This window comes from Adiantum capillus-veneris, chromosome 16, assembly GCF_014529385.1.
Source record: "Adiantum capillus-veneris isolate H3 chromosome 16, ASM1452938v2, whole genome shotgun sequence".
Taxonomy (NCBI): domain Eukaryota; kingdom Viridiplantae; phylum Streptophyta; class Polypodiopsida; order Polypodiales; family Pteridaceae; genus Adiantum; species Adiantum capillus-veneris.
The window spans coordinates 26935191-26961939 of record NC_140946.1 but is presented as its reverse complement, the minus strand read 5'-3'; the positions used below and the strand labels follow the sequence as shown (position 1 = coordinate 26961939).

Genomic DNA, 26749 nt, shown 5'->3' with positions numbered 1-26749 from the left:
CTCCAGTAGTACAGGGCTTTATGACAGGGCAACTTGAGGATGATGCGTTCAAGACTCAGTTAGTTGCCGTGGTGAATGTCTTTTCGCAGCTGGTGCAGAATCCGAGGTTTATGGAATTCTTGCAAGCGCCACCAGTGCAACAGCAAAATAGGAATTCTTGTAATTTACCCTCCTAAAGAATAAAGAAATACCGAAAGGGGCGCCAATTTTGGGGCCTACAGGTTGTCGGCGTCTGCTCGGAGCATTCTAGCTTCCGAGCCGTGTGTGTATTCAAGTGTTAACTCCCGTCGCAGGTTCTCTTTGCAAAGTGCTCTGTGTGTGTGTTTAAAGTAAAGAATTTCGGGTGAAAGCCAACGCCTACCGCCCTACGGGCCGGTTTCAAGGTTCCATTGCCGGGATATCAATCACTTTTTCCTCAAAGAGTGAGCCTGGATTGTTCAGGGTAAAGACACACAGTGCAAGAACGCGGGGATTACACTATGGCCGACAAGGGGAAGGGAATTATGGAAGAGGGTTCCTCTCCAAAGGACAGGCAGGAGATTCCTATGGTTTTTGAGATTGGCGAGAGCTCACGGCCACGTCAGTCTGTACCTCTTGTCAACGTGAATGTCCCTCCAGTAGTACAGGGCTTTATGACAGGGCAACTTGAGGATGATGCGTTCAAGACTCAGTTAGTTGCCGCGGTGAATGTCTTTTCGCAGCTGGTGCAGAATCCGAGGTTTATGGAATTCTTGCAAGCGCCACCAGTGCAACAACAAAATAGGCAACCTACGCCGCGTACGGAGCTTGTTGAAGCTCAAGCCCAGGTACTTCATGAGGCGCAGGAGGAAAGGGAACACTCGCATGTTGCGGAGTCGGGGGCTCCAAAGCAGGTTCCTCCCGTGCTTGAACAGGTGGCTAGAACGCCTATTCCATAGGTTATGCCAGTTCAGCCCGCCACCTTTCAGAGCCAACATGCTGTCTTGAATGGGCAGGGAGTTGGATACCAGGCTATGCACTCAGTTTTTCCACCACCCACGGTACATCCCGGGTATTTCGGGGGTGTATCAGTGTTCCAAAGTATGGCTGGAAGTCAGCCGTACATGCAGGAACAGTTTTCGGGGGTATGCAAGGCATCATGCCAAACCCCATGTATGGTACTATCGGCATGCAGCAAGGTTTCCACGGCAACCAGGGCCAGTTTGGGGTGCCACAGGGTCATTTTGGCATGGCTGGTTTTTCTGGGCAGCAGCCAGATATCGCACCTCTGACGCAAAATGTGAATGGCCAAGGCGTGCCGATCATGCCTAGTACAGTGCCCATGTTGCAGACCATTCCGTATGACAACTTGGGGGCACTAGAGAAGCCGAAGGCTTACAAAGAAGGTGGTGCAGCGGTAAAGTTCAGTACCTTCAGTGGTTTCGAGGACAAGACAAAGGCACTCACTTTCCTCCAGCAGTTTGATACAGCTTATGCGGGAGGGAATTTTACAGAGGCCTCGAAGGTCAGGAAAGCTGCCACTTTCTTAAAGGACAATGCGCTTACATGGTGGACGACATTGTTAATGCAAGGACAGGCACCCGCCACTTGGGTTTACTTCAAGCAAATGTTTGCATCTGCTTGGCTATCAAATGAATTTGAAGCTGATGTCCTGACAGATTGGCACCAGCTTACGGCAGCTTCGTGCAAGAGCTTGTTGGAGTACAATAGGAGGTTTTGTAAAGCATTACTCTCAGTGACCTCCTACAGATTTGTGCCATTGACAGAGCAGATAGAGAAGTATTGTTGTGGGCTGCCTAAAGGGCTTCGCGATTACTGTACAAAGAACAGAGTGGCTACCCTTACTCAGCTTATGGAAGTTGCGAACACTGGTCTTGCCTTGTTGAAAGGAGAGGACAGTGGATTTCCGAGCAGTGATAAAGGAGGGCAGCAAAAGAAAAATTCAGCAAAGAAGCCCTTTGTGAAAACGGCTCCTGATGCGTCACAGGGGTCAGAACAGGCCACCAAAGATAAGGATTCAGCTGGGACTTCTGGAGCGCAGGCAAAGAAACAGAAAAGGAAGCCTTTTGTGCGCAAGTCGCTCGAGGAAAAGAAGGTCCTAATGGCTGAGAACAAATGCTTTATATGCGAGCAGCCTGGTCATATTTCTATCAATTGTCCACAAAGGAAAAGGCCAGCTGACTCAGAGGATAAAGAAGATCAAAAAGGCAAGAAGCCAAAACCCACGGCAGGTTTAGTGCCAGACTTGGTGGGTGACAGGCCCAACACAGATGCCAGTGAGTTATGCAGGGCATGGGGTAAAGTTAGGGATCAGACGGCACTCATCTTCTTTGATCCAGGTGCCAAAGCCAACTTTATCTCACCAGAGTTAGCTATTTAGCTGGGCATCAGAGCTGAAGAGATGGGGTACACCGCAGAGGCAGGGTTGGCATGTCCTGGCCACTCAGAGTGTGTTACTCCCATCATTGGAAAACTGCGTCTGCATATTCAATCGTATGTGGACACTGAAGAGTTTTACATCATGCCGTTGGAAGGTTGTGACGCCTTGTTGGGGATCCCATGGATGTTCCGAGTGCATGGAGTCTTGGATGCCTACAACAAAAAGATCACTGTACAGCATAGGGGCAAAACTCACATCTTGGATGTAAAGCTTAAAGGAGAGTCAGTCCCTATTGTATCTGCTTCTGCTATCACTTCTGTAATAAAGAATCATCTTTCTGTGTACCTGATTTTTGCACGTGATGTCTCAGATAATGATCAGTCAAATTTATCTGTGTTAGATAAAGAAAGGTCAGCATTTTTGCAAAAGTTTAGTGACTGTTTTTCTGATTCATTACCGTCGCAATTGCCGCCAGAGAGACCTGAGGACCATCGGATAGATTTGGTGCCAGGGTGTAGCCCACCAAATAGACCTCCCTACAGGGTTAGTGCGGCGCAGCAGAAAGAGATTATGGGCCAGGTTGAGGAGTTATTAGAGAAGGGGCTGATTCAGCCTAGTTCTTCACCCTTTTGCTCCCCAGTGCTCCTAGTGCAGAAGAAGGATGGCTCATGGCGCATGTGTATTGATTACCGTGCGTTGAATAAGAATACCATCAAGAATAGGTTTCCTATTCCTCGCATTGATGATATTCTCGATCGTTTAGAGGGTGCTGCAATTTTCAGCAGGATAGACCTTAAGAGTGGGTACCATCAGATTCGTATAAGGCCAGAGGATGTGTACAAGACTGCGTTTAGAACGACATTTGGTCTTTATGAGTTTCTAGTGATGCCGTTTGGGCTAACAAATGCTCCTGCCACGTTCAACAGAATGATGGACCGGATTTTCCGCTCGCATCAACAGTATGTTGGAACATTCTTCGATGACATGATAGTGTATTCGAAGAATGAAGAGGAGCATAGGCGTCACTTGACCATTGTGTTCGAAGAGCTGCGCAGTCACAGGTTACTTGTCAATCCTAAGAAAAGTGAATTCTTCCTCGAAGAGATCCACTTTCTGGGCCACATAGTCTCAAAGGATGGTGTTAGAATGGATCCCGCAAAGGTCGAAGCTATCAAGACATGGCCAGACTTGAAGACTGTGCACGATGTCAGAAGCTTCTTGGGATTGTGTTCCTACTATAGAAGGTTTATCAGAAATTTTGCAGAGATAGCATCGCCTCTTCACGCATTGCAAAAGAAAGAGGTCACTTTGAGATGGACCCAAAAAGAGATTTCAGCTTTTAGTCTCTTAAAGGAAAAGTTGACTTTAGATCCAGTTATTGTATTACCAGATCTCAGGAAGTCATTTGTGGTCCAGTGTGACGCGTGTGGCAGTAGCATTGGAGCAGTGCTAATGCAAGATGGACGGGTAGTAGCTTATGAAAGCCGAATTTTGCAAGGGCCAGAGAGGACTATGCAAGTCTATGAGAAAGAGCTCTTGGCCGTGATTCATGCGCTTTCTAGCTGGAAGCACTACCTCTTAGGTGCTGATTTTGTTGTCCAAACACATCATCAGACCTTGCGATACTTCTTGACACAGTCAAAGTTATCCGAAAAGCATATGCGATGGGCAAACATTCTTTCCATGTTCCACTTCCAGATTATGCATGTGGAAGGCAAGAAGAATGTTGTGGCTGATGCGTTATCAAGAAAGCCACAAATTTCAGCTGTGTCAATTCCTTATCATCATGAGTTAGATGACATGAAGGAACAGTATACTGCTGATGAAGATTTTGCAAGGATCTTTGAACAGTTACAAGAGGGGCAACATCATGAGCACTACCTCCTCAGAGATCGTTTTATGATGATGCATGGCAGACTTTGTGTCACTAGGCCACTGCGACATAAGGTCATGGAAGAGAGTCATGTCCCACCGTATGCAGGGCATCGTGGCATTGATGCAACAGTTAAAGCGGTAGAGACGTTTTTCTATTGGCCTACCTTGAGGAGAGATGTGGATGCCTTTGTGCGAGCATGCATAGTTTGCCAAAAGGTCAAGTTTGACAGGCAAAAGGCACCAGGGTTGTTACAACCACTCCCGATTCCGGATAAGCCATGGGAAAGCATTGCTATGGACTTTATCTTTGATCTTCCAAGGACGCCAACAGGGAATGATGGTATATGGACCATTATCTGCAGGTTCAGCAAGCAGGCCCATTTTATCCCTGTCAGGAAGAAGATAAAATCTGATCAGATGGCACGCCTGTTCATGTACAATGTGTTTAAGTACCATGGTATGCCACAATCGATTATCAGTGATCGTGATCCTCGCATGACCAGTTTGTTCTGGAGAGGATTGTTTGAGAACATGGGTACTTCGCTCAAGTTCTTGTCTTCGTTTCATCCACAAATTGATGGACAGTCAGAAGAGGCCAATTCTACTGTCTTAGATCTGCTGAAATGCTATGTGTCAGATAATAAAGGCAAGTGGGAACAGTATTTGCCTATGCTTGAGTATGCATACAATAATACGGTGCATTCGTCTACTGGCAAAGCACCTTTTGAAATTGTTGAAGGCGGCAAAAAGGTTCCTCCCATTTTGCACACAAAGGACAAGATCTTTGAGGTAGATCGATATGTTGAGAACATGGATGAGATGTATAAGAAGATTAAAGTTGCCTTGGAGAAGACTCAGGCAAAACAGAAAAAGGCTGCTGATCGTCACCGTCGTGAATTGCTACTATCACCTGGTGATTGGGTTCTCTTAAGGTTCGAAAAGGCAAGGTTAAAGAAGATGAAGGGCAAGGAACGGCTGTTTCCTAAGCTCAACATGCGTTACTATGGGCCTTTTCAAGTGCTTGACAAGATTAGCGATGTGGCTTACATGCTGAAATTGCCTGATGCGTGGAAGATTCATAATGCGTTTCACGTGAGTCTTCTAAGACCCTTCGTGGGTGATGTGCCAGAAGATATGCCAATTGAGGATCAGCCAGAAGTTGAGGAACTTGATGAGATCCTGGTACCTGAGCAAGTTTTGGCACATAAGGACAGAAAAGTTAAAGGACAAGTTGCAAGACGCTATTTGGTGAAGTTCAAGAACTATCCGCCTATGGATGCAAAGTGGATGGAAGAGCATGAACTGTCAGAGTCACCAAATGTATTGCAGCTTTACCTTGAAGCCTTTGGGTTACAGCCTACTTATGCCCCAACCCAACGTGTGCAAAGGAGGGGTAATGATAGAGCTAGTACATCAAATGTACATATGAATTCAGTGCCATAGATGGAAATGGCAAAAGTATGAAGGCCTCATTAAGTCATTTGTATCTATGTATGATACGACCTTTCTTGCGGATACATGCGATGATAAAAGAGTGTTAATAGCACAAGATCATCAGTGGCGTGTATTTATGGTATGCAATCGAGGACGTTTGCGATTTCAAGAGGGGGGTATGTCACGAGGACGTGGCAGTTATTAACCATGTCACAGAGATGTGGCAACTGCTAACCTTGGTTGTTGGTTTCTTTCCAATGGGGTTTATTTTATTTGTTTTGAGACCCTCTTTTTGAAGTAGCAAACGGTCGGACATTGTATGGCCAATGTGAACGGTAGATTCACCCGCAGACGGGAAATGGTCGGCACTGGAATTCGTATGGTAAGAGGATGTCTAGGCTCAGAGCAAGATCATATAGGTTCCCCCCGTCGCACTTAGCAAGTTGGTGGATACTAGGAAGTGAACTCAATTAAGGCGTAAAGTCAAGGTGGGACTACCAACAAAAAGTATCCGACAGTTGGGCCACATTGCATTTTTGGATGCGGTCCCAATGAGGATAGATGGTCAGAAGACCAGTGGGAGCCCAACGGAAGCATCTCCTAAAATTTAGGGAACTGCTATTTTGGGCCGTGAAATGTGTTCGCGTCATTACCTCCGGTATGACTAGGGGAACACTTTATAACTCTGCCGCGAAGTCAACTGACGCGTCGGTTGGGATATTTTTAAGCGGCGAACCCGAAACGGGAAAATGCTTGAAAATGCGCCAAGTGTCACATTTTCGTGAACTTTCCTCTTGCAGAAAAATGGGCGCTGATTTTTATGCTGGGAGAGGCCTCGTTTCAGTTTTTGTCACAGGTTAAGAGCTATGGAGTGCTTCCTTTCCCTCTCATGTACAGTGTGGTGCTAGGAGTGATGCCCTGCACACTACACACTGCTCTCTCTCTCCCCTACGTGCAGTTATGTGATGCCCCACAAGAGGGCTACTCATTTGACTGATGTACAGTTGTGTGGGTTTGTGCTGAGGCAAGAGCCTCCTTGAGCTGGAACAGGGGTAGCTAACTGCTGCTCCAAAGCAGGCACTGGTGAGGGTCATAACCTCACCGTACAGGTGCAAAATCAGTGTTGTGTATGCGCTGTAAATTCACTGTTTTTCAGCCATACGAACGCCAGGACCATTGGGAATCGTGCCCCACTGGCAGAGGACAGTTAGGGGACTGTTTGGGGCTGAAAACATGGCAAAAACCAGTAAATACAGCGTGCTGAATTTACTGTTTTTGGACAGGAATCAGAGGGTATACGACAGTGCAAGCGAGTTCCAGCAGGGGAATTGGTTTCGCGCAAGTTTTGGGGTTGTTATGCTGCCGAAATTTGGCCAAATCAAATGGTATCTAGGTGGATACACGTGAAGGATTCCCAGGACCTTACCTTGTAATTTACCCTCCTAAAGAATAAAGAAATACCGAAAGGGGCGCCAATTTTGGGGCCTACAGGTTGTCGGCGTCTGCTCGGAGCATTCTAGCTTCCGAGCCGTGTGTGTATTCAAGTGTTAACTCCCGTCGCAGGTTCTCTTTGCAAAGTGCTCTGTGTGTGTGTTTAAAGTAAAGAATTTCGGGTGAAAGCCAACGCCTACCGCCCTACGGGCCGGTTTCAGAGAAGGAGGTCTCACATGGTGATGCATGAAGGTTGCATGCTCTCTCTCTTTGTGGACGAGCTTGGGCCGTGGAAAAGCTCTTGCAAGGAAGGGGGAAGGCCGTGGGCATGGCACTTGAAGACACAGAGAGCCGAGTAAGTGGGGGCCGCGGGAAGCGACCCCTATGTCGGGAGGGACAGGATTTTCGGCATGGTCATTTCGGCGAGTAGTTGGGCTCGCTGAGGTCGCCCGTCCTGGTGGTCAATTCTCGACACAGGGGCTCCCCTTGGTTGGGCCTACAACAACGACCCTCTCCTCATCTTCATTGGCGCACACAGGCGGCCGCCATCACTGAGCAGGTCTTGCTTTTTTTCATTCTATTTTTTCATGCTTCAAATTGGGCGCCCGTGCCCACCTTGCCACGATGGCCATCCGTATACCCAATGTGGCCGTGCATTTACTGCAGTAATCATCATTTTGCACGATTTAGCAGAATTTGGCTAGAATTATGCAATTACTTGCGAGCTACAGAGTTGTCATTTCCGCCAGTAGTCCATAAGCACGCAAAGGGGTGAATGCTGACGTTTAGCATCAACTTCGTTTTTGAAGACTTTCAGCACATTTGAAATTTGTTGATCGACACAATCATCTCAATTGACATGGATCTCAATTGACATGCTGACTTTGGCAAGGCTACAACAAGCTCTTATGCACTTGAGCAACGCTTGATATTCAGCAGGGCATATCGGCAAGGCTGCGAAAAGCTTGGCATGCATGGTCATGCAACATGCCAAAGGTCGACAGCACGAGAGTTGGGATTATGCTGACTTAGTTCCACCAGGCTGGAAGAATCGGTAAGCAAGTTTCCTTTCACGTTTTAAATTCTGAATTCATGAAATCTTGCAGATCTCTTCGCACTCTTAGCATGGCAAGCAAGGGTTGCCTCTGTTTCCGCAAGATTTTGGGGCTAGGCAAAGTGCTTTAAATGCTTACGCCCTAGCATACCGCTTGCCAAGGTCAACCATGGGCACGATCAAGCATGGCCGACAAGACTAGAAAGTTTATCATGCATGGCGTGTGATAACTTATACGGCTTTGAGCACAGCAGTTGGGCCGGTTTGATGCAAAAGCATAGCAAGTCGTCATTGTTTTGGAATCTCAAGGAGATTGACATGGCTTGCTAATCGACTTGATGTACGGTGCCCAGTTGCTCGGTATGACCGCCTACTCGTCACTGTTTCTAGAAGCTGGCGGCAAATAATTCAATTACAAACTTTTCTGTAATTCTCAAGATGTTGAGATATTTGACATGGTCATTTAGCTGACAGTGTTTGACAAGGTCGACTCGCTTTTGCCATGATATTTGTATGTTAACAACCGCATATGTTTGCTATGAGCATAGAAGTACTTATGTGAAGCACGACTTCCATATTGACAAATTTTGTATTGAGACTTCCTATGTTTGGCATATGCTATGAGCATACAAACTCAGGAGGGATTTGACACTATGCTTGCATGATATTTCATTACGTGCCAGACGAGCGTAAATGATACATGAGGGTGTATATGAAAGACGGCACAACTCTCTCATGTAGCAGAATTGGCTAGGAGCGAGATTCGAATGAGTTTTTCTTCGGAATTTCTAGGCAACGGGTTACTTACATCCGAATGACCAGGTTAGACAATTTTTCAGTTTTTCTTGTTTTTCCATGTTTCCACTTTTACTTGGAAACTATTGTTATTGTGCAAAGCAAAGTGCTTTGACAGTTTTATACGAAGCAAGGCTTCTCACTTGTGCCAAGATACTGCCCATTGCCTTGGAATCACGAGCTTTGACACATAAGTGTGGGACACTGGTAAAATAGGGATATCTCCTCACATTTTATGTGTGACAACATCTAGTTATAATGTATTCCTACCCGTATAGACTGTGCAAGGTACTTGTGGTTTTGGCTCTCACGTTTGAGCCGTCACTCTCACCAAGGGCTTACCACTGTGCATGCAAGGCATGCTCGCCAGGTGGAATGAATTCCACCACATTTTGGTTTACGCTTCTGCTATAACACCACACTGTGTCAAGGACAATATGCGTTATGGATTGTTTCACATGATTTTCATTTATGCTTCTTCGGTTGTTGTTACTGCACAACACCATTAAAAGGAACCTAAGACTTGAACTTGATCCACAGGCAAAGTGCCCTATTCAAGTCATCCTCGTACAGTCAAGACCCCATACAAGGTAGATGGGTCAAGATTTGACTTGTGTTTTCTGTTACCTCTCTCGATGCGAGCGTCATACAGACAGATTGTTGTATGCTGATAGAATAAGTTGCAACCAAGGCATAAGATGCACATGAGCACAAAAATTGAGTACACACTCTACAAACTTAAGGAAAGTTCCTCAGCCCAGCATGCTCTCCTTCTCTCTCTTTCTTACTTCTCTCGAAGAATAATGAAAACTTTCTAAGAAGCTTTTGATACATGTTTTTCTTGTGAGTTAGCTTGAGCCAAGGTGCTCAACTCTCAGTTAGAAATTGGTCAAGATGCCATCCAAATTAGTCTTCATTAGTTCGTCGATTGCACACCAATTGACATACGGGCTATGAGCCACACAGGCTGGCTAAGAGCCATTGTCGGATCTAGGGTAAGATCCAATTGTTGGCATTCCTTGGGCGATTCTCTCCAGCTTGAACAGATCTACCCAGTGAACTCCCCATCGATGTTAATGGCCCAGTAAGAGTCTTGCCATTACATATGTTTTTGGGTATTTTGTAAGCACTACATGTTTTGGTGCGAAGATTGAGTTGAATTTTTAATGAACTTACACTCACATAGGCTGATCTATAACACGACGTACATATGCAACACACATTTCAAACAGCATGGCTGTCCATACGAGCTCGGAGTCTCGCCCTGCGTGGATCTCCCGTTTTCTTTAAAACACTAGGCGTGCATATAGGAGCAGAGTTTTGTGCTTACTCAATCACTCAATACGTGTTGATGGTCATTTTTTTGGACACCTTCACACTTTGTTTTTCAAGAAAACTGTTTGCCAAGGGGTAGTCAAAAAGTTCTTTCCAAACTTTCACCAATGGGGTTGGTTTGGCAAGATATACCCAGGGGTTTGGATTGCCAAGGCAGCATCCAGGGTTACAAGTTCCATTTCTTTATCTTCCCTAATGTCTACTTTTAGTGATCAGTAGGTCAAAGAAATTTTGATATGGTACGCTTAAAGGTTGAGGGATGTACTTGACTTCCGGGTAAGTATCAGGTAATTTCCACTTCATGGTAAGTACATGTTTTTTGGATTTATTTTCCTTTCCAATTAAGTTTGCTTAAGTTCTGTACACAGGATGTTTGAGCTAGAAGCCTTCACTCGAGCTTGCTCTTTAGCCAAGTGACTAGGTCATGGAAGAGCATAGCATTTTGAGAAAATAGTGTTCCGTTTTCTCTTCCCTGTTCATGAAGATACCGTGATGGGTTTGACTCTTGTTGAAACAATTGCAAAACTACATGGTATGGTTCTGTTTGGCACATGTTGTCACATGGGACACAACATGGTCTACGAACTCAAGGAGTTCGGTTTAGCCAGTGTGGAGCAATGATAATGAGGGTCCCTCTCACTCACGTCGCTAAGTATTTACAGTTACCTCCACACACAGGTACATTTCGTACTTGATGGATGCCACTTTTCCTGCCATCCTTATTTGAGACATGTTCCATATGTGGAGAATATGAGTCTCTGGGACTGACACTTGCGCCTAATTCCTAATGATGTGTCGCGACAAAGTCCCTACGTGCTGGTTGCATCCGTTCATTAGACCATTTGGAGCACACAGTATCAGGAACAATTTCAGTGGCCAGAAATTGTCGGGTACTAAGTACAGACTTGTTTCGATTGCAAGTGTTGTGAAACCACCTGAACGGAGGGTCGTTTCTACATATAGCCAAGTATGCTAAGTTCCTGAGAATGTCTCATGGTTGGTACCTAGGTGTGACTGAGTTTTCACATTTTGTTACGGTCCAACTTTCGTTGCAAGGCTTTCACGTTCGTATCGTGGAAAGTCCTGTCATGAAATGCGGTACAGATATGTTTGTGTTAATTGCATGCACACTAGGTGTTATGGGCCCTAGTGTTTAACACAAATTTATTTAGAGTGGCATGCAAATTCATGGACTTTGTTCTCTCTGCAACCTTTTGCCTTTCACGTGCAATTTCTCTTGTAGATTTATGAGTTTACACCATTGTTACCCGGAACGCGGAACGGGAACGGCGACGGGCCTCCCTGCGGAACGGGGGAATGGGAATGGGCCCGGAACGGGAACGGCGCGGAACGGCAGGCTAAAAAAACACCCAAATATTATTTTTTTTAGCGTTATGTGTTTGAATACAAGTAGTATTAGAGTCCTTTGACTCTAATACCCACAAAAAACACGATTCGAAGACCATTTAACCTTATTATGACTTGATTGGGATGTGAGGCCTCCCCATCTGTGACAAAGGCCACCACGTGTTGCTCACCGATGGTTTCTATGGCCGCTGTCCACTCTGCAGAGAGGACATCGGCGGACTTGCCACTCTCAGTGGCATCATGAGAGTGCACAAAGTACATCTCTCCACTGGAGTATGCGACGAGACCATGGATAGATCTCTTCCTTGTATCGCTCCACCCGTCAGCAATGAGGGAAACGCCATGTTTTGCCCAAAGACGCTGAATGTTGAGGGTTGCTTGCTCCACGATAGCCTTCTCTCGATCGAGCAAGGTGGTTCGGAGAGCCTCTGAAGATGGCGGCACATAGCCGGTGCCATACTCTCCTATCTGTTGCACCATGACTTTCCAATACTCCGACCTATTTCGATCAAACATAGAAGAGGTTAGTATCAAAAAAGTGGAAACGACGATAATGGAAGAAATGAGAGAGAAGATTGATGAATCATAAAACAATGTACATACCTCGCTGCGACAAATGGGATATGGTCGTGATAGAAGAATCGGGCCACGGCCGCATCCACCTCTTCTTTCTTCTTTGGGTCCCAAGAGGTGGTAAGGGTCTTTTGGCGACGAATTGGACCTTTTGAAGATGCACCAACACCTACACCGGGTAGAGAGGAAGAAGGGAAAATGAGGGTCTTTGGATCAATACCTTTGCGTGCCGGCTTGGCTTTATGGTTGAATTGCCGATCCTTTTCCTCGAGCTCCTTCCTCTTCTCGATGGTTACGTTGGCACAAAATTTCACCTCATGTCCCGGCACTCGAAGAAAGTGTGCCCTCACTTTGTCATGCCCCCCTTTCCGCGTGTAAGAGCATAGCTTGCATCCCCATGCACGAGAACCTCCCGCCGCCGACAAGGTGCCCTCCGAGGTCACTTCATCCCACCACGACCATTCCTTCGCCTTTTGAGTGTTGCCCGCATGAACGGAGGGGGTTAAACGAGAAGAAGAGGCCATGGATGATGGATTATCCGTGAAAGAGAGAGCTTGATCTTGAACTTTGAGAGAGAGAGAGAGGGATTGAGAGAGAGAGGCTTGCCGCTTGATTCCGTGAGAGCTTGAGCCTTGAGCCTTGAAAGTTGAGGGTTAGAACTTAGAAGTTAGCCCAAGAGAGAGAGAGGTTGAGAGCTTGAGCCTTGAGGCATGCCGCGGCGCCACACTATGGCTTGAGAGTTGAGAGCAAGCTAGGGAGAATGAGCTTGGCTTGAGAGTTGAGAGCAAGGCTCAAGCAAGGGAGAATGGGCCTTGAGGCTTGATGAGTGTGTGAAGAATGGGGGAGGAGGGGGGCATTATATACTTTTTTGACTGCTGAAAATGGCTGTTGGCTGCCTAACAGTCATTTTTTTCAATTTCAAAAACTGCCGTTTATGGCCGTTGGGGCCGTTCCGGCCGTTCCGGTCCGTTCCGTCCCGTTCCGTCCCGTTCCAGCCTGTTCCGGTCGTCCCGTTCCGGTGACAGTTTCCAGCCGGAACGTCGTTCCGTTCCGACGCGTTCCAGAAAATCCCAGCCGGCCGGAACGCCGTTCCGGCGTTCCAAGGCCCGAAATGTCCGTTCCCTGGTAACACTGGTTTACACCCTGCCATTTGAGATAATGGTACAGTATGGGTGTTGGTGATTGGATGGTCTAAACTCTATGTGTTTATTTCACTCAATTCACTTTTGACCTAGTTGGTTATCTCCAAACGATATCGTTGGAATCTCACTTGGTGAGTCATAGTGTATCGTCAGTCGTGGAAGATTGCCTGTAAGTGGTTGGGGAAAAGCACCTCACTCTTATTGCTGCTATTCATCCCGCGTTGGATGGGCAGCTTAGCACCTCACTTACTGCCGCTATTCATCCCGCGTTGGATGGACAGCTTACAAGTATTCTTTCTAGTGCTAAAGGATCTTCTAAGCGCATATGTTAGCACAAAGCATTTTGAATGGGTGATTCTCTCCCTATTCTATAATTTGCTTAGGTTAGGTTTTCAACTTTGAACACCTATTGTGGTGGGGTTGGATACCGATTCAATAGTTTCATAAGTCAAGGACTTAGTAGGTGTGCTGACAAAGTATGTTGGCATGACCTTCATTAGGGGTGAACATGTAGTTCTGTGTGTTCCAAAATGTTCAGAAGTCTGACATGAGGACACTCTCTATTCTATCCCTCAGTAGCACAACATCGTTTTCTTCTCAAGTAGCCATCCCGTATGGAATATCCCGCTACTACCTCCTCATTTTGTATTCGAGTGAATACATCAGAGAAATTTGCATGTGTGGCGTACTGATCGACCATGTCCTTGAAGCTTCTATGATGAATCACGGAAATAGCCAAGACTAATGGCTTCCGGGACAAAGCATCTACCACCAAGTTCTTTTGTCCCTGTACATGGACAATCTGGAAGTGAAACTGTGACAAAATGTTAGTCCACCGCATCTGCTTTTCCAAAAGCTGCTTGTGTGACAAGAAGTAGCGTAAACTCTGATGATCAGTGAAGATCGTAAAATGGACTCCGAGTAGGTAATGTCGCCACTGAGTAAGAGCATGGATAACCGCCAAAAGCTCTTTCTGTGCTGGTAATTCCGGCCTTGAAAACAGTCGGCTCTCATAGGCAATGACATGGCCTTCTTGCATTAAGACCGCACCCAGACTACGACCACAAGCATCACAATATACTTCGAATGACTTTTGCAAATCCGGCAAAGTCAAAATTGGTCCCGTAGTCAATTTCTCTTTCAAAGTCTGAAAGGCAGTCACCTTTGTGGGTCCTCACGAGAAAGGGACTCCTTTCTGTGTCAGAATGAGCAAAGGGGAAGCAACCTCTGCAAACTTTCTAATGAACCGCCGGTAGTAAGAACATAAGCCCAAAAAGCTTCTAACTTAATGAACCTTCTTCAAATCAAGCCAAGCATGCATAGTCTCAATCTTGGTCGGGTCCATCTGTACTCCTGCTGTTGAGACGATGTGTCCCAAAAAGTGTATCTCCGGCAAGAACAATTCACTCTTTTTCACATGTATAAGCAATTTATGCTTCCTCAGTGTTTGAAAAACCAACAAATGATCGGTATTCTGTGAAAATCCAAAAAGTCATCCTGAAAGCTGTCTTGTAGACGTCTCCAGGAGTAATACAGATTTGATGATAATCACTTCTTCATATCAATTCGGCAAGTAGAATTCTGAAGTTTGTCGAGTATATCATCGATCCTCGTAATGTGGAAATCTGTTTTGGTTCATTGTTTCTTTATCTTGACCTTGGCTAACGCTGTAAGGTGGCTGGTTTGGTGGTGTACTACCACGAATCAATCATGTGATCTTCACGATGTAAAGGAGGTAACTCGTTTTCTACGCCTTTAGAGAAAGAGTTAGCCTGTGTTGCAGAAAAATCTTGTCGTTTCTTTCCGAGGTCAAGCATACTCGACCTTCAATCATCTTTCAGTTCTCTCAAGAAAAATCGAGTAAAAGATACTGAATTTCATCAAGTACAATCGCTTTGCCTGTCACGTGACACATCCCAACCCTATGTGTCCGTGGACAAGCTACACCATAGCAGGGTTCCCGTCAGTCAAGTCAGTTTAGATTAGCAGTGATCTGGCACTTTTGTGAGTCTATTCATAGACCGTGCATGCCCAGTCACTTAGCATAGATGCATATCCTCCGGTTGCACACAGCATGATCATCGGAATTCCCATCAGAATCCATTAGCATCAGTTAGGGGAATTTTCCAATGCATTTAGCCTATTTTCCTATTTATTGGGATTTTCACTTATTATTTTTAAGTGACTTTCCTACAAAAGTAGGTAGGGCAATTTTGCTAAGTTTCTATATAAGCAAACCCAAGTTAGCACTAAATGGCAGAAGAGGCAACAGGAGCACCTTGCTCAACAGGCAACTTCTCAGCAAGACCAACCCCCGCGACTACTCTGGCGTTTTCTCCACAGAAGACCTAGTGTTTTTGCATCAGATCAGCCTTGGCGATTTGTGCACAACAGATCAGCCCCGGCGTCATCACGACACAGCAGATCAGCCTAGCGTTTTTGCATTTGCAGAACCCCGGCGACAGAAGGACCAATTTCAGCCCCTGGCGTTTTTGGATTTCAGCAGCAAATTAAGACCGGCATTATTCACCTAAAGTGTAGCAGATTCAGCCCGTAAAGACCATCAGTTTTCAGCCCTAAGAAACCTCATTTTTCAGCCAAGAAAACGCAGCCAAAACAGTCATTTTCAGCCACCAAAACAGTCCCGAAATTCAGTGATTAGAAGATCTCAGATTTCAGCCATCGTCGTCGTCGTCGTCGTCATCATCGGCACAGACCAAGTTGCATAGTCCATTGCATACGCATTGTACACCTTTGTGCAATCAAAGAATAGACCACTCTCGCCGACGAGAGTGGGGCCTTCGGAGGAGGGTTTTACAACCTCTCGGTGTCGTATCTCTTCTCTCTCCTCTCAGTCTCATTCACTTGCACGCACAATATCCACTCACTTTGTTCGTGATCATATCACTCTCCATAAGACGGAAAGCTCTCTCTTTCCCTAAGAACTAAAAGGAACCTTGAGCAATAAAGATCACTAATCTTGAGAAAAAACAACATTCATTCCGTTGCACCTAACATTGGTATCAGAGCTTTGGAAGTGTTCTGCATTACTCAAGGAAAGAACCACAAGAATTTTTTTTGCTTGTTGCGATCGCACGAACCCAAGTTTACTTGGGCGTGGTGATTCCTAATCGTGTTTTGTTGAAGAGTGACAGGAATCCCAAGAAAGAAGGGCTTGTCCAGCCTCCCCTTGTGTCTCTTTTCACTCATTGAGAGCGGACAGTGCACTTAGCGGCCGGCCAATCGACGTGAGGTGGGAAAAAGCAACCTTGGTGTGAGCGCAAGGCCGCCAAGGAGTGTGTCCGCAGAAAAGAGTAGAACTCGGGTGAAGAGAAGATCCTTCTCCAACGCGATTTGAAACGAAAGAACACCTCAAGAACCTCAAGATCCTCAAGAACCCAAGATTCTCACGAATCAAGGACCTCAAGAACCTCAAGAACCCAAGTTCCTCGTGAACTTAAGAAACCAAGACCCTCAAGAACCCAAGTTCCTCGTGAACTTAAGAACCCAAGACCCCCAAGAACCCACAAGAACCCACGACTTCAGAATGATCATCACTCGAAGCAGAATGGATATTTCGCTTGGAAGTGATGAGCATGAGAAGGGCGAAGAAGAATTTTCCCCACCAGGAGGTTTTTCCGACTCTTCCCCATCTACGACACCGATTGCATTAACTCCAAAGGAGGAGTTGAAGCTGTTGTTTATGGAACAGGATTTACAACGCAAAGCAAGATATGCCGTAAGGATGGCAGCCATAGCGCGTGAGCACGAGCAAGCACGCTTGGAAGCCAAAGAACGACAAGCCACATTGGATCGTGAATTCAAAGAAAGAAAAGCAGAAATGGAACGCAGACACGCAGAGAACCAAGCAAGACAAGCAGAATTTTATCGCGAGAACAAAGCTCTCAAAGAACAGATCGACGGACAGAACAAAGAGATGTTGCGACTTTTTTCTCAAGTACAGGCGTACTTTGCACATAATCACGAAAAGGAGACTCTCTCAGTCTCTCCTTCTCCAAAGCAGGATACACAAGATTTGCATGATTGTGTGAAGCATGATGATGATTTGATTGACAAGGACTTGCATGATGATTTGAAGCACAATGATAAGCATGATCAAGATATGATTTCTCAGAAGCATGATGATTTGCATGATGAAGATGTGATTTCTCACAAGCATGATGAATTGCATGAAGATGATGTGATTGTTCACAAGGATGATGTGTTAGTTGATGCTTTTGCTAGCGAAGCTAACCTCGTTGTAGATTCGATCAATCACGAAGAATCGATCTTGGCTTTCGAGTCGAGGTCCAAAGAACCCCCATAGGACGATTCGATCATTCAGGACGAACCGATCTTGGCTCTCGAGCCTTGGTCCAAAGAACCATCACAGGAAGTATTATGTGTTTGCATGATTGATATGCACGCATTGTTCGAGTGTTTCATTCGTGAAGGTTTCCTGTATTTTAGTCAGCATCGTTATGTGATCCCTTTTCCTAGGCATGACATATTGTATGTTGAGCACGTTTCTCTCATGGATGAGCACGAATGTATGCGCTTTTTTCATGAAAAGCTGAAAGGTACGTATGTAAGGAAGTCACATTCCATGTCTCTTCTTTGGCATGACATAGTTTTCGAAAGAGCACATGATAGTATGAGCACCAAGCATGGGCACTTCCATAGTGATTTGCCACAGTTGATTGATTTCGATCAAACAGAAAAGATTCGACCTCATTGTTTGCATGTGTTTTATGAACGGGTTGTCACTCCGTCTCTATGTTAATCTACATTGCATGCACAGTCTTTAGAGAAGACAATATTTTTTTCCTTCACTTTACATGGAATGGGTATGTTCATGGTTTTGTGTTGGAGATTGTTTCAGGAATTTTCAGCCATGGAGATTCTTGAAGACGAAAGAAGCAGGACTCTAGACGAAGTTGAAGCAAGAAAGGAGATTCAGAAGACTTTTAGTCGCTTTCGGCGTGGCCCAAAGAAGCAAGCGTTGCAGACCTTTATGAAGTTCAAGTACCGCTCGACCCACACATCAGGGTGGGCCGGCGAAGAGTCCCTTCCAGGATTTCGGATGCTGTTGGCGATCTCTCTCGACGCCATACAGTTCGGTACCAGTACCTCACTTTGAAAAGGAGAGGATGTCACGTGACACATCCCAACCCTATGTGTCCGTGGACAAGCTATACCATAGTAGGGTACCTGTCAGTCAAGTCAGTTTAGATTAGCAGTGATCTGGCACTTTTGTGAGTCTATTCGTAGACCGTGCATGCCCAGTCACTTAGCATAGATGCATATCCTCCGGTTGCACACAGCATGATCATCGGAATTCCCATCAGAATCCATTAGCATCAATTAGGGGAATTTTCCAATGCATTTAGCCTATTTTCCTATTTATTGGGATTTTCACTTATTATTTTTAAGTGATTTTCCTACAAAAGTAGGTAGGGCAATTTTGCTAAGTTTCTATATAAGCAAACCCAAGTTAGCACTAAATGGCAGAAGAGGCAACAGGAGCACCTTGCTCAACAGGCAATTTCTCAGCAAGACCAACCCCCGCGACTACTCTGGCGTTTTCTCCACAGAAGACCTAGCGTTTTTGCATCAGATCAGCCTTGGCGATTTGTGCAGAGTAGATCAGCCCCGGCGTCATCATGACACAGCAGATCAGCCTAGCGTTTTTGCATTTGCAGAACCCTGGCGACAAAAGAACCAATTTCAGCCCCTGGCGTTTTTGGATTTCAACAGCAAATTAAGACCGGCATTATTCACCTAAAGTGTAGCAGATTCAGCCCGTAAAGACCATCAGTTTTCAGCCCTAAGAAACCTCATTTTTCAGCCAAGAAAACGCAGCCAAAACAGTCATTTTCAGCCACCGAAAGTCCCGAAATTCAGCGATTAGAAGATCTCAGATTTCAGCCATCGTCGTCGTCGTCGTCTTCATCGGCATAGACCAAGTTGCATAGTCCATTGCATACGCATTGTACACCTTTGTGCAATCAAAGAATAGACCACTCTCGTTGACGAGAGTGGGGCCTTCGGAGGAGGGTTTTACAACCTCTCGGTGTCGTATCTCTTCTCTCTCCTTCTCTCAGTCTCATTCACTTGCACGCACACTATCCACTCACTTTGTTCGTGATCATATCACTCTCCATAAGACGGAAAACTCTCTCTTTCCCTAAGAACTAAAAGGAACCTTGAGCAATAAAGATCACTAATCTTGAGAAAAAACAACATTCATTCCGCTGCACCTAACATTGCCCTTCATTCGTCAAAAGTCGCTTTCTCAGTCCGATAGTCAACCACAGCGTTGTTCTTGGCACTTGCGGTACCAAGGGATTTCGAGGAGGACGGCACAACCTTCCTAAGGGCATTACGTAGAAGTCCTTGTGCCCTAAACACCCTGGACATTGCAAACGAAGTTTGCCAATGATTGGTGTAATGGCAACATCCCCTTCGTGTGCCGCCTCCGCCTGTGGCCTTAGCCTGTCGGGCATAATTCCAAATGGAGCCTCCAATTCAAGCTGATCCTTCACTTTGTCCCAAGGGCGGCAAAGTTTTGTACTTTCGTTGATTAGATTCGGTTCGAGCCCCACTCAATGTAGTACCAGCTCCGCTTTCATCTTTCCTTTTCTTCCGCACTGGGCTGTTGCTCTGTAACTCTCAAGTTTATCTTTTGGTGGTCCTTTGAGTTCTGGTCCATCTCTTTCTTCGTGTATAGGTTCCGCTTTTCTGCACTCGTCTGTCCTTTCAGCTTTCCTCCCTACTTGAGAGGAAAAGCTACATGCCATGTCGAGTAAATCTTATCAATCGGGTAATTCTTCAGGTGTCTCGCCAATCTCAGGTGCCTGGAGTACTTAATGAATCTGTTCACACATATGCGAATCTGCAGGTGACGTTCGTACTCCGTTCTGACAAACTTGTCTAATTTTTTTTTTTGCCCAAATCTTCATTCTTTTCTTCAGTTCCCGCGCCGAATCTTCAACTTTTCTTTGCCTTCCCACTAAGAGGTGTCATCTCTGTAAGATTCTTCATGAGAACCCATGTGTAATCTGGGATTCTTTATGGCTTTATGCCCTGTAAGACAGAGCGATGAAGACGGGAGCGCGCCCGATGCGCGATGTATGAAGGGTGGGAGTGCCTAATAAGTCCAGGATTGGGCCACGAAGATTCTTTCCCAGAAGCTGTGTGCGCTGCAAAAAAGGATGTGATCCTTCGTAGAAGAAGAATCTTTATGTGCTCTGATACCACTGTAACAAACTTGGACACCCCAAGTCAAGATTCTACCGCGACACAACAGAGATTCACTTCAAACTTATTCACAATTCACAATAAAGTCGACACGGCCCGGTGTAGTTCCGTGCCAAGAGGTATTGGCCCCAAAGACTGGCGCCCCTTTCAGTATTTCTTTTTATATTAATCTTTGAGCAAAGTACAACTCCCGCGGGTGCTCGCTCTCAGACTCTGCGTCCAGATGCTTTGCAGAGTGAGCCCCCTTGGGTTCATTATAAAGGTTACAAAGGGATGCTAAAAGTAGAGCCCCAAAAGCTTCAAATTCAAAAGCAATAGTTCCCAAAAGCAACTGTTTCCAAAATATGCAGTAAAAGCAGTCAAAATCAGCCATCGTAATTTCCGAAAATCCGTACGCTACCACATCAGCATGTCAACAGAAATTGCAAAGCTCCGTACGGCAGGCCACGTCAGCCTGTCGGTGCATTTTTTGGGACCTGCTGCCACGTCAGTCTGTCGGCGCATTACCTGCTGGCCTGCCACGTCAGCAGCGTGTGTCCATGGGCCTGTTGCCACGTTTGTGACACAGGCTCCATGTGACATAGGGGACATGTCATGGCCTATGTTGGTACTCCGCTGTATCTACCAGTCTATCCGAAGTTGGTGTGAAGATGTGCGTATCTGGCCAATAGCACATTGTATCCCATGAGATAAGTGGGTGTCCTTGTATCTGGGCCTCGCAGAAGATGCTCTCTATAGAAAGCCATCTTCGTGCCCAACTCCTGAGCCGGCTGTATCCAAGTCCTCCTAGTATCTGGTTGCATCAAGTCTTAGCGGATGAGCCTGGTAATCTCGGACTGTGTAAAGAGTCAGAGAGGGTGCATCCAATGAGTACCGGAAGGAGGCAATCTGTCCATGTTGAACCCATGTACTTGAAACCATGATGTCATCTCCCCATACCAGCGTGCTATGTCTCCCTGCAAAGCTAACTGTTGAGAGGACTCAAGTGCTAGGCGGGCATATCCGTCTCTGGGGAGGTCCCACAAGCGGAGTAAAAAGGAGACTGATCTGCTAAGCGCCTCAACCACTAGTGGGGGGGGCAACTAGCTCTACTCGAATAATGTCATGTGGTACTGAAGCCTTGGCTCTAATAAGCCGCGAGATCATAGAGACTAGAGGCTTCTCCATATCTCCCCATCCATCAGTGGGACCCGACCTCCCAATGAAGGCCCCCATATTTGAACTCCATAGAGCAATGTGGAAGCCACCAATGAACTCCATAGAGCAATGTGGAAGCCACCAAAGTGTCAAAAGGCCAAAGCTTCGTTCGAGGCTCGTGAAACTCCTGAGACTGAATCTGTGAACACACCCTCCCAATCCACCCAATGTTGCATGTGCTCTAGTTTGTCTAGTGTATGCTGCTCTCCTCAATGAAAATGATGGTCCACTAAAGACCACCTCAAGGTAGGTGTAAGCATCTGTATACTCCAGTGTCTTATGGCCGTATGTGAATGTGGGTGCTGATCTCTTGGTCCATTGTGGAGTGGTGTTAAACACCATAACCTTGGTTTGACCAAGGTTGACAGACAGACCACTGTCATGAGCAAACCTATGCAAAGCATCCAAGTGACATTGCATCCCCTTCGGAGAGTCGGAGATCAACACAATATCATCAGCATATAACAATAGTGGAATCCATGTCCCTGCCAGTTGTGCACCTCTATCACCCTCTCGCTCAATATAGTCAGAAACCTCATCCACATACATACCAAATAGAGTAGGAGAGAGCGGGCAGCCCTGCTTCACCTCGATAGTGGAGTGAACTAATGTAGATAACCCCTCTGGAGTGCGTACATGCCCCACTACTAACATGTATAATGCCATAATTCCCCAAATCAACTCTGTGGATACTCCCATCTCCTGTAGTCTGCGCATCAATCTAGCTCTGGGCACTGTGTCAAATGTTTTGTGGAAGTCCACAAAGCTACAATAGATCCGTCTCCCATGTGATCTGCCCTCCTCAATAATGGCTCTGAGTGTCAGAATGTGGTCAAGAGTAGAAAAACCTCTCTTGAACCCTGCCTGCCCGGCTGCGCGTATACCCTCCCTGTATGCCCATCTACTCAGCTGCTGCTCAAGAATGGATGCGTACAACCGTGCCAATGTGTGTCCAATCATGATAGTGTGATAATTTCCAAGCTCCATAGAGTCTCCTGACTTGAAGATAGGTACAATAGTAGATAAACTCCAAGTATTAGGCAAACCCTCACACATGGCACGGTTGAACATCATTGCTAGAAGCTCTGCGAGCAGATCCTTGGCATGTATAAAATGCTCAGCCAGTTGATTTAGATTTTTCTCTAGTGGAGCCAAAAATACCCTCTTCTTCCACCGCACTAGGCGTCGGAAGGCAATCTGTGACTGTCTATGAGTGATATCCCCCAAAAGCACGTCCCTTTGAAGCCTGGCTCTCGTCTCACGGCACTCCTCATCATACCAGCCGTTTTGGGGCATGCTCCGAGAACGTTGTCTCTGCTCAGGCTGGGTGTGTGGGTATGCCTCTGCTACTGCATCATGCAATGTTTGTGTCAGTATAGTTGTAAGCTCCTCCAGAGAGAGAGAGAGAGAGAGAGAGAGAGATTGATTCAATGACCCCTTGATTGTTGTGCTCTTTATCCTACTTTCCTGTTTAGAAAAGTTTTAATATTTTTATTTTTTGAAAACTACAGAAAATGATCTTGCGAGTTTGGAGGAGATGTGGGAGTTATCAGGGTTTGGATCGAGGTCTCGCAAGGGCAAGAAGCGCAAGAGAAAAGTCAGACGTCGAGCTAAAGGGAATCCGCAGATAACCAAGAAGCTTGGTGAAGCAAATCTATTATATGCCACGAGTGAATATGATAAGGCATTGCAGCTTCTTGAGGAAATTGTGCGATTGGCTCCTAACATGCCTGAACCTTATCACACTCTAGGACTGGTTTATAACTCTATGGGCAATAGAAAAAAGGCAATCAACTTCTATATGCTGGCTGCACATCTCAAGCCAAAGGATGTCTCTCTCTGGAAACGAATCGCTGCTTGGTCTTTGGAAGAAGGATTGAGCACTGGGCAAGCGATATATTGCTTGAGAAGGGCTGCAAAATCTGATCCCGAGGATGTTCTTGTGAAGTGGGAGCTCGCTTCTCTTTTTGCAGAAATAAAGGAATTTGCCAAGGCTGCTGAGACGTATGAGGCCATCTTGACAATCCATCCTACAGATGTTGAAGCTTGCAAAATGGCCGCCAAGATGCGTCAGCAGAGTGGGCGAGCAGATGAAGCGACAAAAATTTTGAAGAAGTTGCTACACGAGCATCCAACCGAAGCTGATCTCACTGTTGTCAATTTGTTAGCAGATTTCTACATGGAGAGCAGGGCCTTTTCTTCAGTTATCACGTGCATTGAAGAGGCTCGAACCATTTACTGCGCAGGCCAGGGTCTTCCTCTTGACCTTGCCGTAAAGACAGGAATTGCACATGCACATCTTGGAAATGAAACAGTTGCAAAGGAGTATTGTGAGGCTTTACACAAAGAGCAAGCGGAGGAAGTGGCAGAATTGATTTTACAAGTTGGTGATGCTTACAAGGAAATGGGACAGCACAAGAGTGCAATGCAGTATTATGCAATGTTAGATGGAGTTCCATTCTTTCAGAACAAATCTATGTGGACAAAGGTGTCAGAGTGCCATCTAGCAATGAAGGATCATGCAGCAGCTGTTGAGCTTTATAAGAAGATTGTACAAGAGGGTCCTGCTGACATAGATGCACGCTTCAAACTTGCATCCTTGCTTTTGGAGATGGACAGGGCTGAGGAAGCTGTCGCTCATCTTGTACCTTCTCAAGATGCTCATCAAGATGGGGTGGAATCTGAACAAGCATGGTGGTCAGATGGAAAGGTCATTTTGCTTCTTGCAAAAGTTCACTATATGAAGGCCAAGTACGATCTGTTCCTTGACGTGACTGTACCCTTCTTTCAGAAAGTTTTCGAAGCTGAGCTCTACAATCAACAATACATCAAGGGAACAAAACGCCTCCCCAAAAGTGTGCTGTTAGCCAGAGCTAAATGGCTGGAAGATGCTGATGGCCTTCCTGATGCTTTCATTCGCTTCAACCCTGCAATGCCAAGCAACTTAAAGCTTAAAGCATCGCGGGCAAGGAAAGCCTTAGCAAGACTAGAGGCAGAGAAAGAGGAACGCCGAGCAGCTTTTTTAGCTTCTGGGCTTGATTGGAGAAGTGACGAGGAGGAGGAATATGAACTAAAAACATGCGAATTAGACCCAAAAGTACACCAGCTACCAAATCTGTTCGAAGATGAGGAACATTTTAATGTACTTATGCAGACCTGCAAGGTTTTAGCAACAAAGAAGCGCTATGGTGAGGCTTTGGAGATCATCAACCAGGCTTTGAGGGTTGCCCATCCCAGTCTTATGAGCAGACGACCAGAGGTACGTGCTCTTGGCACTGAAATTACAATCAAGGCCAAGGATGCTAAGCGTGGGTTCGATTGTGTGCGGCATATGGTACTACAACAACCATACAGTCTGAATGCATGGAACTGGTACTATCAAGTTGTCTGCAGCTCTGAAGGGAAGATTCCTAAGCATCACAAGTTTTTGCTATCAATGCGCAACAAGTATACCGATTGTATTCCACCTATTATGATCTATGGCCATCAATTTTCAATAATTAGCCAGCCTCAAGGGGCTTTGCGTGAGTATTTGCAAGCATATAAGCTAAAGCCTGATGACCCATTTATTAATCTTTGTGTGGGCATTTCATTTATTAATCTCTCGCTTGGATTTAGGCTTACAAACAGAAATCAGTGTGTTGTGCAAGGTTTTGCATTTTTGCATAAGTATCAGGAGCTGTCGGAGTACAGCCAAGAATCCAACTATAACCTTGCAAGAGCTTATCATCATGTTGGCTTTGTAACTATTGCTGTACAGTACTATGAGAAGGTGCTAGCCCATCGCGAGAAAGATCATCCACAAATGAATACGGTAGAAGATCCATTTGTGACATTTGGGGATGTGTTACAGAAGGTAGAGGTCGATAAAGGTGTTGAAGGTCTTTGTGACTTGCGTAGGGAAGCAGCATTCAACTTGCATCTGATCTACAAAAAAAGTGGTTCTATGGATCTTGCAAGACAGGTTCTTCAGGATTTTTGCAATCTATAGTTTAGACACTTGTTGTAATCTATAAATTGGAGTTTTTTGTCATTCTATTACAGCCGTTGACAGAAATCAAAAGAGGGGCTATATTACAAGGCAAGATGAGAATGAGCACTGTCTGATCCGATCACATGTTTCTTGTGAGAATGTCCACTTTGTCGCACTTCTTGTACATTAGATTTGTCTTGGTCTCTGGATTTTTCTTTATAAAGCTGGAAAGTTTCTTGTTCCTTGACTCTCCTCTTCCTCTTCCTTTTGAATTGAGGAGTAATTTCAGTATCAAAACCTCTGCATTCTGTCCCATTTTGGTCCTTTTGGCATGTTCAGGGGGGGCGTCCCAGTATTAAGCAAAACTACATTTTGGTCCCAGTGATGTAGCTGTGATGGTTACATTTTCTTGTGAATAACTACTACGAGTCTGTAACTTACACTTCTTTAAAGGTGAATCCATTCATCTGGGGGTGTGTGTGTGCTATATGCGCATGAATGTCTGTGATCAGGTGTCTTTGGCCTTAGATATCACATTGAAGGAATAAAACTTCTTAGTTACGAAGTTCCTACAGTCGTTTCGAGCAATTTGTCCTGCTGCTGATCAAGAACTTTGTAGAAAATATTCGAGCGAATTCTAGTGAGAAACCCCTCGCCCCTTCAATGATAAAGGAGCTCAAAAGCATCAAGGAGCATGTGAAAACTCTACGGGAAGAGGAAGAGCAGAAGGCACGAACCACCTCTTCATGGGCGGAGCACCTATTTAAAACACAAGAGAAGGTTGATAAAGTTGAAAAGTGGATTAAGTATGCAAAGAAAGGAATAGTTAAGATGATTGAAGCCACAATGACATCCACTATCATCAATATGAAAATTGAGTATGAGCAAAAGAGTAAGACTAGAGCCCTTCATGTGCATGTTACAAGTCTCAAAGACACTGGAAAGTAGAAGAA

The 26749-nt window shown here is 45.6% G+C and overlaps 1 protein-coding gene across 1 annotated transcript in view; it reads left to right on the top strand.

The window, feature by feature from the left end:
* Window positions 1-25908, top strand: part of LOC147438758 (tetratricopeptide repeat (TPR)-containing protein) — a 30305-nt gene extending 4397 nt beyond the window's left edge. The window contains exon 2 of the mRNA XM_086484739.1: window positions 23335-25908. Within this exon, the coding sequence (XP_086340865.1) occupies window positions 23335-25814 (2480 nt within the window). The 3' untranslated portion in view covers window positions 25815-25908. The remainder of the gene's footprint in view (window positions 1-23334) is intronic.
* The last annotated feature ends 841 nt before the right edge of the window (window positions 25909-26749 follow it).